We start from the raw sequence: 14,491 nt of genomic DNA on the forward strand, positions 1-14,491 counted from the left end.
CCCGCAGGGAAATGATTAAGTGAGCTATACCCACATAGTCCTGGCAAATGATCCACATCCATATGCTGCAGAAGATGATGAAAACCCCTCAAGTCACTGCCAATATGACCTGGGGAAAAACTGCTTCCTGACCCTACATATGGCGACCAGTTAAATCCTGAGCATAAGAGCAAGAATCAACCAGCCAAGCACCTGAAAGAGAGAATGCTTGGTGCCAACTCAGAGCCCTGGCTCTCCCTGTCCAATGTCCAATCTCCAGCCATAGTCATCCCTGATGCTTCAGAGTAAGGAGATAAAAAAAACTTCACTGACTGATGATCATACTTTGATCATTACTCCTGGGGGAATTGTATGCCAAAAAGTTAAAAATTCTGCATCAAAAAATTAAAAATTCTGTGCACAATATTTTAAAATTCTGCATATTTTATTTGTCAAAATATCACAATATAATCACACCAGTTTCAATTATTTTGGTAATTTATTTCAAAATACCTGTCAGCAAACATGTCTAACAATACAGACGACAAAAAAGATTTAGGAATTTTTTTTTTTGACAAATAGATTCTTTAGTAGGCATATTAATACAGAACTCTTAGGGCCTGTCTACATTACCCACTGGATTGACGGGCAGTGATCGATCTGTCGGGGGTCGATTTATCGCATCTAGTCTAGATGCGATAAATCGACTGCCAAGGGTTCTCCCGTCGACTCCGGTACTCCACCGGAGCAAGAGGTGCAAGGAGCGTCAGCTGTTGACTTACCACACAGCGAAGACATGGCGGTAAGTATTTCTAAGTACGTCAACTTCAGCTATGTTATTCACGTAGCTGAAATTGCGTAAATTAGATCAATCCTCCCCCCCCACAGTGTAGAACAGGCTTTAGTAATAATTCATTTAAACTACAATACAGAACCGTATTACTCGCACCCCTCAGAAGCAGTGGAAAGGCTTGGGGGAGTCAGAGGCAACTGAAGAGTGAGAGAGAGGGAAGTAAATTGCTGGGAATGTGCCTGGGTGTGAACTTGGAGGGTTATTGGGTATGGGTGAGAGAAGTAAGGAACGGGTATTCGGGGCGGGGGGGGGGGGGGGGGGGCAGGGAGGGACTGCTAGGGAGCTTCCTTCATGCAGACCCTGGCTGATCCCTAGCCTCTCCCATTCAGTCAGCCACATATGCCCGTCCCCATGTGTCCCTGCACCACATGTTCTTGAACCCCCGTCCACATCTCTCCACCCCCACTCAGACACCTCTCCCTCCATCCCCTCCCTGTGCCATGTGTCTTTGTGCCCCCACTCAGTTGCCTCCCTTCTCCCATCTGGTCCTGCACTCCTCCCTTCCCCCTGTGGCCCTGAGCCTCCACTCCCATTCAGCCTCTGCCCCACTGGGGCAGTCTGCCCTGCCCCACTAGCCCTTATGAGCCTCTGTCTGTGACCCCCCCCAGCAACCCTACGCTGTCTGTCTCCCCATATCCCCTGTCTCCTGACTTCTTCACAGCACCTGTCAAGCCAAAGCACTGCAGACTCTCTCTCTTCCCTAGCTGACTGGAAGTGGGCAAAAGGCAGAACTGCAGCAACTTTCCGGCAAAGCTATTTTCTGCAAAAAAATTAAAAATATGTGTGGCGCATTATGCATGCATGCAGTGGCGCAGAATTCCCCCAGGAGTAGATTATTAGGGATGTTGCATATTGGTGTTTACACTTCCATTTGTTTTTACTATATCAGATCGCTTGTCTTAAAAAATGAGTGACTGAAATAAACAATACTTTCACTTATATTGGTTTACTTTCAGATAAAAAAACCATAGGTCCAAATTTTCAAACCTGGGTGCCTGAAATATGGCTCTTAAAATCAATATTTAGGTGCCTAAATAAAAGAGGTGTAATTTTCAAAGATACTATGTACTTTCAGCTGTCACTGATCTCAGTGGAAGTGGGGTTCCTCAGCATCTATGAAAATAATGCCTCATTTAGGTGCCTACATATGGATTTAGAAGCCTAACTTTAGGCACCCATGTTTGAAAATGTTGGTTATGTCTGCTATTCACAGCTATAAAACAATATGCGATAACCTTTCTACTTATTGTTGACACTTACTTGAAATTGTAACATTTCCAGACGTTTGTCAGTGAATTCAAAGAGAGCCAGGGTAGTCTTCATCATATATAGTGAATTTACCATGAAGGTTGCCATGTCAGCTGTGCCTAAATTACTAGCAGACACAGTACATAGCTGTAATAATGGATCTAGCACACAAGACAGAACCTAAAAGGGAAATATGAACAAGAGGAAAAAAATGTTTAATGAGACTTTAGACTTGCGGGGTAGTGACCATTTTGCCTTTATCATCTATTTATTTATTTCCCAAAACAAAATTTAAAAAAAATGAGAGGTCCCCTATTGAGATCTAATGAAAATAGCTCTTGACCAGCTGGTGATGAGCTACCAGACTAGCGGTGTGGTACAAGAACCTGAAAGGAACAGATTTTACCCTACCAGGAGATGGAGCAACTCAGAAGAGAAGATTGGTGGTTCACAGAATCATAAAAATGTATGGGTGGGAGGGGCCTCAAGAGGTCATCTAGTCCATCCGCCCACACTGGGGCAGGACCAAGCATATATGCATAGTATATATATATGTAATTTAAAAAAAATTAATTATCAATGGGATAATAGAATGTGGATATTGTAATAGGACATTCTATGCTGTAATATAACTGTCCATTTTATTAGCCACAGTCTTATCAGTATTAAAATCTGGGGGGGCAGGAGGAAGCCTATAAACAATTGCAGACAAAAACCGTAAGAACATAAGAATGGCCATACTGGGTCAGACCAAAGGTCCATCTAGCGCGGTATCCTGTCTTCCAACAGTGGCCAATGCCTGGTACCCCAGAGGGAATGAACAGAGCAGGTAATCATCAAGTGATCTATCCCCTGTCACCCATTCCCAGCTTCTGGCAAACCAAATTCATGCCTCTTCAGTATTTTTTATATTGAGACCAAATTATGTGCATATTTCTCTGTGTTCAAATGAACTCTACAAACTATACCTGTACAAAGTCAGCTTGACGCGCATCCAAAGGCACAACAGATGAGTCATGGGATGCCAGAACCTCACGTAGCAATGTGAGTGTTTGATTCAGTGCAGAGCTTGGGCCAAGATCCGGTGGTGGGAGTTCAACCTAGACAACAGATAGTTTATTCCCTACTTGTGTTATATTCACAGGAAATAATAAGCAGTATGTATCCATGTTACTAGGTACCAATCAGCTACTGGTAATGTCACACACAGTCAAGCAGAGATGGAGTTCAATATTTCGACACTGGACAGATCTATAACTTGTTCCAAAATATACTTGCCTATGACTCCCAGCGTTACAATATCACTTATTACTTACTGACAGTAAACAAAACCAACCTTCCCCTAACATCTCAGTCATATCTAGCATTAAACTTAGTATTCAGCAACGTGCATCATGGGTGCTTCAAGAAATTGGCAAAATTAAAATCTGTAGTGGCTTGTAAAATGGAGAAGAAAAGTAATATAAACTTAAGTTTCAGAGTAGCAGCCGTGTTAGTCTGTATCCGCAAAAAGAAGAACAGGAGGACTTGTGGCACCTTAGAGACTAACAAATTTATTAGAGCATAAGCTTTCGTGGACTACAGCCCACTTCTTCGGATGCATATAGAATGGAACATATATTGAGAAGATATATATACACACATACAGAGAGCATAAACAGGTGGGAGTTGTCTTACCACCTCTGAGAGGCCAATTAATTAAGAGAAAAAAAACTTTTGAAGTGATAATCAAGCTAGCCTAGTACAGACAGTTAGATAACAAGTGTGAGAATACTTACAAGGGGAGATAGATTCAATGTTTGTAATGGCTCAGCCATTCCCAGTCCTTATTCAAACCGGAGTTGATTGTGTCTAGTTTGCATATCAATTCTAGCTCAGCAGTTTCTCGTTGGAGTCTGTTTTTGAAGTTCTTCTGTTGTAATATAGCCACCCGCAGGTCTGTCACTGAATGACCAGACAGGTTAAAGTGTTCTCCCACTGGTTTTTGAGTATTTTGATTCCTGATGTCAGATTTGTGTCCATTAATTCTTTTGCGTAGAGACTGTCCGGTTTGGCCAATGTACATGGCAGAGGGGCATTGCTGGCACATGATGGCATATATCACATTGGTAGATGTGCAGGTGAACGAGCCCCTGATGGTATGGCTGATGTGATTAGGTCCTATGATGATGTCACTGGAATAGATATGTGGACAGAGTTGACATCGGGGTTTGTTACAAGGATAGGTTCCTGGGTTAGTGGTTTTGTTCAGTGATGTGTGGTTGCTGGTGAGTATTTGCTTTAGGTTGGGGGGTTGTCTGTAAGCGAGGACAGGTCTGTCTCCCAAGATCTGTGAGAGTAAAGGATCATCTTTCAGGATAGGTTGTAGATCTCTGATGATGCGCTGGAGAGGTTTTAGTTGGGGGCTGAAGGTGACAGCTAGTGGTGTTCTGTTATTTTCTTTGTTGGGCCTGTCTTGTAGGAGGTGACTTCTGGGTACTCGTCTGGCTCTGTCAATCTGTTTTTTCACTTCAGCAGGTGGGTATTGTAGTTTTAAGAATGCTTGATAGAGATCTTGTAGGTGCTTGTCTCTATCCGAGGGATTGGAGCAAATGCGGTTATATCTTAGAGCTTGGCTGTAGACAATGGATCGTGTGGTGTGTCCTGGATGGAAGCTGGAGGCATGTAGGTCCTTTTATTGAAGTTCGGAGTGCTGGAAGTCAGTCAATAGCCCATCATGCTATTAATACAGCTCTTCATAATGGACAAATAATTTAGACACCTTGTACAGTTTCCAGGGAAGAAAAGTAATCAGAGGAACAGAGGCTATCAAGTGGACAAAATTCTGCAATGAGTGCGCTACAAGTCCCCCACAGAAGCTGGGATAACAGAACTTTCTTAAATAAAATCAGAACCAAAAAGGGGGAGTATTCTGGTTAAGAAAGGACAATTTTCCTCTCCCTTGGATCTTGCACATAAGCTTTCATAATTTGTACATTTAGGAAACATTTAAGGCACTGTGAATATCTACCTGCTATTGGTAACAGACTGAACAAATAGAAAACTTAGATCACATTCTTCTTGATAGAGTATAGCCCAAATGTTCTTCCACTTTAGCTTTCCAACTGAAATTATAATGAAATGTATAGGGATTCTATGACTTACCAATGGAAACCTAAACTATATTCAGGGGACTCATCCATCTTTCAACTTAATCTTGACTTTCTGACAGCTTTATACAGAATACTTTTCTGGTGATAAGGGAACACCACCAGTAATGGTATTAATGTGGACCAGTTCAGACCACATCACAAAACTATTCCATTTGAAAATGCAAGCCTTTCTGGTAGATGGCTTTGGAAAGACCAGGAGAGGACATGAGCCATCTACTCAGAGACATCATGTCTAAGGAGCTCTATACTGGATGTGTGCGATGGAAACTACAAGACCCATTGAGGTAATGGAATTCAGTATTCAAAATTCCATCTCAATGTTGGCAGTTAGTTCTGGAGCTTCCCATTGTTTGAGTGGAGAGATTTCAATCTCTAATCTGGAAAATGAGTTTGGGGATGAGCCATACATCCAGAGCTCTTACTTATTCCAAACGTCTGCTCTGTAACATTGGAACTTTAGAGTCATTTATTTGAACTCAGTAATTCCAGCATCCTGATAGTGACCCAATAGATAAGGGAAGACATATACTGTACTAAAAAGTATAATAGTGTTATCTGAAATTCAAGGGGCAATGTGTCCAAACAGGAATTCAAGCACATGTTTCCACTGATAGGTCCAGACAGGCATTCCAGTACAAGGCTGCATTGTCTACCACAGGGCTTGTAGTTATGGGAGCAATGAAGAGCCAAAACACCTCATATGAGCCAACTAGGCCAGAAATATTGATGATGTCTTGAGATATCAAGAAACATCCCAACTAGCTGCTAAATCTGGTAATATCTGTCCTTCTGGTGAAAAGAGAAGCAGCAGCTAGCTGAGATGGACTGGAGCTGCTGCTGTTGTTAAAGTCTAATCCCATTTCATTCCAGATGGTGTTTGGGATTCAGCTGGAGCATAGAGATGGTGATAACATCTGGGTCCCTCTTTCTGGCCCAGTTTGGTCAGGACATCTCTCAGGATCAGGGTGACGAAGGCCCAGAGTCCCAGGAGATGGTGGGAGTGACAGCCATGGTGGTGAAGCTCCCTCATAGCCAATTTCTCTCCCCAAGTCTCTTTCTTTCAGGACCCACAAAGGGAATAGTGAGAAATATAGTCCACCCCCTCATCATTTTGTCCACCAATTAGGCCTAGTTTCTGACACGCCAATTTTGGTTCACTGATTTCTGGTCTACACTTTCCTTGTTTACCAAGCATGGTGTTAACACAGTTCTTAAGTTATATCAGTAGGCCTTTTTGTTTGGACTAATACAGTCTGTCTCCCTTCCTTGTCTTTTCCCATAAGTATCTTATGAACTTTTACGTACAGTTGATCCCACAATTAGGGTAAATTACTGTGCCCAATTATCACAACAGGAAACCGAACCAGATGACTCAGAGGAATGTGAAAAACACCCTGGAGGGACAATTATGGAATAACCTGCCAATAAAGGGAGTCTTCTCCTAACATGAGGCAGTTAGCAGTTGGTTTAACCCCATTAACCATTTTTAACACTTTTAATTCCTTTAACCCTTAACAATATTTTATTTGTATATATTACCATATGAATATGGTATCCGTTTTTAGACTTAAGTTTATTGAATGTCTTATTGTAGTATCATGAGAAAGAGTAGAGTTTTTATACTATACTGTACTCTCAATAATAGTAGAACTTCTTATGCCATTCATTATTTTTATACCTCTGTCATAACACGCTTATTTCCTCTGTAAATAGTGCCAGTCCTCTTGCATTTGAAAGTGTTTCCATATTCCTTGGCATTTTCTTTGTCTCTCACAATACCCCTCTATTTCTGCTATATCACTTTTTGAGATAAGATACACAGAATACTGTGTTAAATTTTAGTTAAGGGAACACCAATTATTTATATATTGGAATTATAATATTTTCAGTATTATTTTCTACCCCACTGTTTAAACATACTAACATTTTGTTTGCTTTTGGACTACTACCACCGCACACTGAGCAGAGATCTTCATTTAGCTGGTCACAATGATGCCCAGGTCTTTAACCTGAGTTTACAGTAATTTTAGAACCCAGTAAGATATATGAATAGCACAAGCTATTCCTTCTAATATGCATTATCTTGCATATGTCAATACTGATTTTCAATCAACATCCTACTGCCCATTCACCTAGCTTTGTTAAGTTCTTCTCGAATTCCTGATAACCTTCTCTAGTCTTAACTAAATGAAACAATCTTTTCATTTGCAAGTTTTGCCACCTCACTCATTTTCCCATCATTGATAAGTATATTAAATACCACCGATCCTAGAACCTATCTTTGGGATACCCACTCAATATTTTGCCTTGCTGAAAACTGATAATTTATGCCTATATTCTATCTTATTTGATCCTGTAGTAAAACAATTCTGAATTTGTGATATAAGCCCTTTATACCACAGGACTATGACTCCTTTACAGAATCACTCAAAGAGAAGATAAGGGCTATGGGGAAGAAAGTACTTATCAAATACTAGCCAGTAAGGTGGTGGGCAGTTTCATTTGTCAAGAAATGAGAAAAGCCCCAAATATTAATCCTTTAAAGGCCCCTTTCCATGGGGCTTGCTTGTTATCCACTAAATAAAGGTGAAACTCAAATGACAACCAGCAGGGGAGAAGATGTATCCTTCCTTATAGTTCCTTTTTGACCTAGCTTTTACTTCCTTTTATTCTCCATCCCAAACAGCCACATGACCTGCAACTACAGCCCCCAGATTTAAAAGGCCCAAGGGTTGTAATGCCCTTGGATTTTCCCAAAGGTCCAATGCTCTGTTACGGAGCCTAGTAAGAAGTGCACACGAATGTCTATTTTCCTAGTTTGGTGTAGTATGAAAATACTTCTCCAAAATACAGTACGACTTCATTTTATATTTAAAAACAAAAAGCAGGTTGTGATATATTAGTATATATCTGCAGGTATCTCTCATTCTGCAAACTCCATTTGTTTGTGAAAGCCATTTTGGCTGTAAAACGGTACTGTGCCTTCACTGTTGTCTTCTTACCTCCATTTTAGACTAGGATTCCAAGAGGTGTTAGCAGAGGGCTAACAATACAGAACAATCAGAAGTTGCTAAGCTGGATGGTCTTCCATTAAATTGGAAGCATCCTAAGCAATGATCCGTCTGCAGTTTAGGTGCAGCTATACCAGTCTGCACTCTTGCTACAGCCAAGCAATGAGAAGAGTCACTAAATGTGTGGAACATAAACTTATAAAAGGAAGGTTCTTTCCCAGGTCAGTTGGAGAGAGAGAGAGAGAGAGAGAGAGAGAGAGAGAGACCAGGGTGAGAAGGCAAGGCTGTACAGCCAGGAGACAAAAAACAGAAGAGTCCTGGGATAAATAAATAAATGGAGATATACACCTATCTCATAGAACTGGAAGGGACCTTGAAAGGTCATTGAGTCCAGCCCCCTGCATTCACTAGCAGGACCAAGTATTGATTTTGCCCCAAATCCCTAAGTGGCCCCCTCAAGGATTGAACTCACAACCCTGGGTTTAGCAGGCCAATGCTCAAACCACTGAGCTCCCCCCTTGGTCAATGACATTGACCAAAACCCAATGGGATGTAAGGGTGGTGTGGAAATTGAGGCAGTGTTGTGTATACAGGTTATGGTTATTTTCCACAGATCTGTAGATCACCCACGAAAGCTTATGCTCCAATACATTTGTTAGTCTTAAAGGTGCCAGAGAACTCTGTGTTGCTTTTTACAGATCCAGACTAACACGGCTACCCCTCTGATAAATTGAACAAGTTGTTGCCATGGATTTGAGGGGTGTGTATACCCCAGAATGTGATCAAGTTAATTGCAACAATATAATGTGCATTCAGCCACTCTAAATTAATGAAATAGAATACCACATAGTTAAGGGTTAATTTGGAGACAGGCTTTCAAAAGCAAGATTAAATCTAGCTGGCAGTTTCTGCTACTCAGAGTGGGAGGAGGGAGCAGACAAGTAAACAACTGAGACCGAAAACCTTGGTGGTTGGAAAACCTTGAATCTAGACGCCTCTGATATTAAAAGTTTATTGAAAGTTAGAAAAGTGATGATCCAGTAGTTGTCATTATGACCTATGTGTTTTGCAGAAGTTAGTTATAAAAGATTAGCTAATAGAGTATACTTGGGCGCAGTCCTTTGAAGCCATCTTGAGAGACGTTTTTCCTGACACCTTTTCTCCCCAGTGGGTGAGCAACTGGCCACTGCGAACCTGCTGTTAATTACTCAATACCGTTCCAGATATTAGGTAAATATCTGGGATGTTCTAAACCTATTGCTTATGTCTGTGTGCGCTTAAATCTAATAAACTGCAGTTTACTGCATGCTTACTTGCATGAATCTGATCAGACGGAATTGCTGTGTTCCTATGGATTTATTCCTGACACTGCCTGGAGTGAAATAGTTGGGGGTTCTGAAAACCCCAGGTAACAAAGAAGTCAGGAGTTTCGGAGAGGTGAGACTCAATTTGGGGACAATGACCTCTGGTCACACCAGGTCTGGAAACTGCTTCAACTTCTATATGTCAGTTTTTCTGCTATTCAACCCATTGTACCTCAATACAACAATCCCATTCTACATCTAAGAGCCATTGAGGATCCAGGCTTTGAAGTGTAGTGGTGAGAGACTGGGAGAGGGCTACGATGCCACACTTCTGGGTCAATAGGTCTGTCAACATGGGAAGGTGGAGACGTGACTTCAGGGATAGGCAAATCAGATCGGGAATCATACCTGCCTCAGACATGATAGAGCTATGAGAATAAGTTAATCTTCTTTCCTGTTTCAGGACCCCAAGGAGCAGTGGTGTTGGAGGACAGGCATGAAGCAGAGTTTGAGGCAAAGGAGTGAGAAAGGCAACTTCCAGAGAGTTACAACCAAAAACTCCCCTTGAGTAGAAAAGTCAGAATTTCATGCTGGACAGTGTTGCAAAGAGATCGCTCTCTGAGATGGCCCAGAAGATAAAGAAGTTCCAAAATACAGAATCACTTAGCACCCATTCATAATCTTGACAGAAAAGTCTTCTTAAGGTGTCTGCTATAGTGTTCTCCAGACCTGCAAGACGGACTGCGGAGATGTCTATTCAGTGCAGTATGCACCTATTCCAAAGTTGTATTGATTCTGCATATAATGGCTTTGATTTTACTCCTCCCTGGTGGTTTATATAGTACATTGTTGCCCTGCTGTCCATCATAACTTTTATTATATGACTCCTGTTCCTGGGTAGGAAATGAAGGCATGCATATCCAACTGCCTGAGTTCTAATAGGTTGAATGAAGGGATGACTTCTGCGGAGTCCATTTGCCTTGTGTCATAAAGTCTCGGAGGTGAGTTTCCCAACCTAACAGTGAGGCTTCTGTGATAATGACTTTTGTAGGGGTAGAGAATGGGTCTCCCACACAAACTGAGGAATCCCTCAAGTGGTGGAAGGACCTGAGGACTCTCTGAGGAATCAACATTCACTAAGACAGGTAGTGCTTGTTGGGAGTATAATGGTTCTGAGACAGCTTTGTAGGCATCAAGAATGGAGTCTGGCATGGGGTATTATAAATGTGCTGGTGACCACATAGGCTAGAATTTGAAGGCAAGATCTTGCTATGGTCTAAGGGCTCTGGTGCACAGAGGAAATGAAGTTGCAGAACATGACAAACCTGGTATGCCACTAAGACAGGGTAACCCTGAGCCAGCCCTCTGTTACGCCAGCTCCAATCAGGAAAGGGGAATTGGAGCTGGCTGAGTGAGCCTAGGCCTAAGTGGCAAACAGGAAACAGCTGCTGGCCTCGTTTGCCAGGGGCTACATAGAGGCTGGCAGGAAGGAAGCCAGGGGAGAGGAAAGGGAGGAGTCAGGGAGCTAGAGGCTGCTCTTCCCTGCTGGCTGCAGAAGCTAACAGTCCCTGAGGCTGTTTGCCTGACACTGTCTGTAGCTATAAGGTGGTGGGAACTTGTACTGTAAATAAAGAGCCTGGGTGATTGCACCAAAGCAGAGGTCTTTGGCTGGTTTGTGGGTGCAGAAGAGGCAAAAGATAGAGGGGCCTGCCTGCACCCTATTACAGCCACACTGGTTGTCTAGTCTAGGGTGGTTCCGATATGCTAGACAGGTGTCACTGTTGATTTTTCTGCATTGAGACAAAAACCCAGTGATTGGAAGAAGGCTAGGGGCCTTGTTGATTGCTGACTGAACCTCTAGAAGGAACAAACTTTGAGGAGTCAATTGTCCAGGTAGGGGAATATGACTATTCCTAGCTGTCAAAGATGGGCTGCAACTACCGAGAGGACCTTTGTAAAGATCCTTGGAGTGGTCAAAAGGCTGAAAGGAAGAACTCTGCACTCATACTGGTCCTTGCCCATAATGAACTGCAGGAAGTATCTGTGGGACAGAGGCACAGCAACATGGAAGTAATGTAGCCCATAGGGCTAGTTTGCCTTTATTATATTCACTGTCTTGCTTTCATTATATTCTGTCTTTTATTATATTCAGCAGTAATGTAAGGAACTTACAGGCCTGTATCCTGTAAGACATTGGCTTCAGCAGTTAGCATAAGGCTTGAGGCCTATGAACTCTGGCACAGACAAATGACCAAATGGTCACCCCTAAGTTTTGCGGCACTGGAAACAGAATGCGTGACGCCAACAAACCAGCTCAGGTTAAAATTAACAGGCCAGTTCACCTGTGTGTAACATTTAAAAGCATGTCAAGGGGCCGTGCAATGTAGTCAGGCCAATTCTATTGTGTGAGAGTATTAAAGGGATGTTAAATGGGCTAGAGGACACCAGCCCATTCACTTGTTTTTGATAAGAGATCAAGGAAATGTGGATGGTATTGTTTTCATCTGTCTGTATTCTGTACTCAATCAACCTTCAGATCAAAGATGTGTACATACTGCATGAAACGAATGATACTACCTGTATTGTCTTCAATTATCTATCCCTGTTATTATGAATGGCCAGCAATTACCTTATCTAAATCAATGTAACTGGATTATTTGTGTATGCATGGGAAGTAGAAGGTAAACTTCAAAGCAGGAGTGGCTGGTTTAACAATGGAGATTCACAAACTGTCTGAATTACCTATTCTTCATCAAAGGAAATTCCCACGTGGTAATAATGACGGTCAGATTGCTAGCCTGTTTTAACTATAAAAGAGAAGCCTTGGGCCTGATCCTGCCATCTCTAATCTGCTGAAGTCTAAACAGGGGGAGTTTTGAGCCACTAGACTGAAATCCCCAAAAAGCTAGTTTTGGGAAAGCCCTGAAAGACTTATGGAGAATTAGCAGACATAGTATCTCTGCTATCAATTGGACTCGTATATTCTGATTCAACTGTAATGTATTTTATCTGCTTTTAATCTTTCTAATAACTCATTTCTTTTTCTTAATAAATAAAGATTTAGTTAAATTACTAATTACTAAGGATTAGCTAACGGCATTGTTTTTAATGAGATCCTGAAGTATCCCGTGAACACGGGTGAGTGACCAACTCTTTGGGGCTTGAAAAACCTAATATGTGATGGTTTGGGTTTTAATAACCTAACATCATAAGATCCAGTTTGCCTGGGTGGTAAGTAGGGGCTGTCTGTACTCTGTGGTAAACTAATACAGTGATCCACAAGTACCCTTTTATTACTGGCTTGGTGAAATCTAATGATAGAATATACCACCAGTTTGGGGTGTCTGCCCTATTGTCTGGCAGTCTGTCCTGAGTCTGGGCATTCTCAGCTGTGGCCCACTTTAGGTGTCACGACACAGTGGAGGCGCGGGGGCGGAAGGGAGGGGGGAATTTGTCCATAATGACATCAGCCAGCCACAGGAACATGAGCTAACACTAGCTTTTGGATAGAACATCCGCAAACATCTGACCACAAGAGTTCCATAGCAATGAGTTGACAGGCATAGCTGTGAGACCCTGAGCAGGCAGAGCAGGAGCAGTGCTGGGGTCTGTGCCATGCCCTAAGCCATGGGCACAGGTTCCCTCCTCCCCGCCCCCAGAAAAGAAACTTCCCAAGCTCCTGCTGGAACCTGGCATGGAATGTTTGCTGCTGGAGCCGGAGCCCAAGCTCCTACCTGCATGCTGCGCTCTGGAGGAGCAGCTCAGTTTTAAAGGGACACAGCTTGCACCACGTGCCCACTGACACTGTGGTGCCCCAGGGTGCCTCACTCATCACTCAGTGGGTATTCACCCACGAAAACTTATGCTCCAATACGTCTGTTAGTCTATAAGGTGCCACAGGACTCTTTGTTGCTTTTCACACATCACTCTTGCAGAAAAAGGGGCTAGAACCAGCTGCCTAGGCACACGTCCACCCACTGGGCAGCCACTTACAGGTAGGAGGAGAAGACGCTGAAGTTTGCAGGTACAGCTGTGAGCCCCCGCTTTGAGCGGTCCGCCCTGAGGAGCATCTCATAACATCTTGTTCAGAGTTGTGAACATTTCACAGTTACGAACAACCTCCATTTCCAAGGTGTCCGTAACACTGAGGTTCTACTGTAATAAATATAATTAATACATAACCTATAAATCAAACTACGGTATGAATCCTAGAGGTCGAGGGTGATGAATCAGTCCCCCAAACCTAAAGTTGAAATTATTGCTGCAGGGCTTACCATCCTGAATCACTGTGCATGGGTAAAATGTGTTCTAAGTCCTAAGTTCCAAGATCTGTCTCCATTCTCCTTTTTCTTGGGGCCTAGGAAGTAGCTGGAATAGAAACATTTTCTGCTGAAGTTGGGAGGAACATGTGGGATTGTACCCCCCGTCTTTAAAGACTCTTGAGAAATGAGTCCCTGAAAAGGGACTGGGGGAGGAGGAGGGGTATGGAACTGAATTGGATAGAATAGCCTGTGGAAACTACTGTGATACACCTGTCCAAAGTAATGACCTTCCAGAACAGTAGGAAATGGGAGAGGCAGTCCCCATAGGGTAGGTGGAAGGTAGGGCAATGGAGTGATTCATGACCGATAAGTCAAAATGGTCACTTGGTAGGCAACAGAGGAAGATGGCCCCTGCTTGTGGGCCCTGGGACACCCCTGGGAGATGAAATGCTGTACTGGGAGAGATCACTGGGCTGTCTGTGATCTACATTTTCTTTTTGTTGTACTAGCATAGATGCCCAGGGATCGAAATGTTGCCCTAGAGTCCTTGAGAGAGTGGAGAGACTTGTCCATGTTGTCAACAAAGAGCATAGGTCTTTCAAAGGAAAAATTCTTCACTATGAGATGTACTTCCCTGGGGAGACCAGAAGACTGCAGCCTTGGAATCTGATGCATAATTATG

The 14,491-nt window shown here is 42.8% G+C and overlaps 1 protein-coding gene across 1 annotated transcript in view; it reads right to left on the reverse strand.

The window, feature by feature from the left end:
- Positions 1–14,491, reverse strand: part of COG6 (component of oligomeric golgi complex 6) — a 90,314-nt gene that overhangs the window by 13,284 nt on the left and 62,539 nt on the right. The window contains exons 14-15 of the mRNA XM_005305611.5: positions 3,049–3,180; positions 2,093–2,260 (exon numbers count right to left, since the gene is read on the reverse strand). Of these exons, the coding sequence (XP_005305668.2) occupies positions 2,093–2,260; positions 3,049–3,180 (300 nt within the window). The remainder of the gene's footprint in view (positions 1–2,092; positions 2,261–3,048; positions 3,181–14,491) is intronic.

Source organism: Chrysemys picta, chromosome 1 (genome assembly GCF_011386835.1).
Source record: "Chrysemys picta bellii isolate R12L10 chromosome 1, ASM1138683v2, whole genome shotgun sequence".
Classification (NCBI taxonomy): domain Eukaryota; kingdom Metazoa; phylum Chordata; order Testudines; family Emydidae; genus Chrysemys; species Chrysemys picta.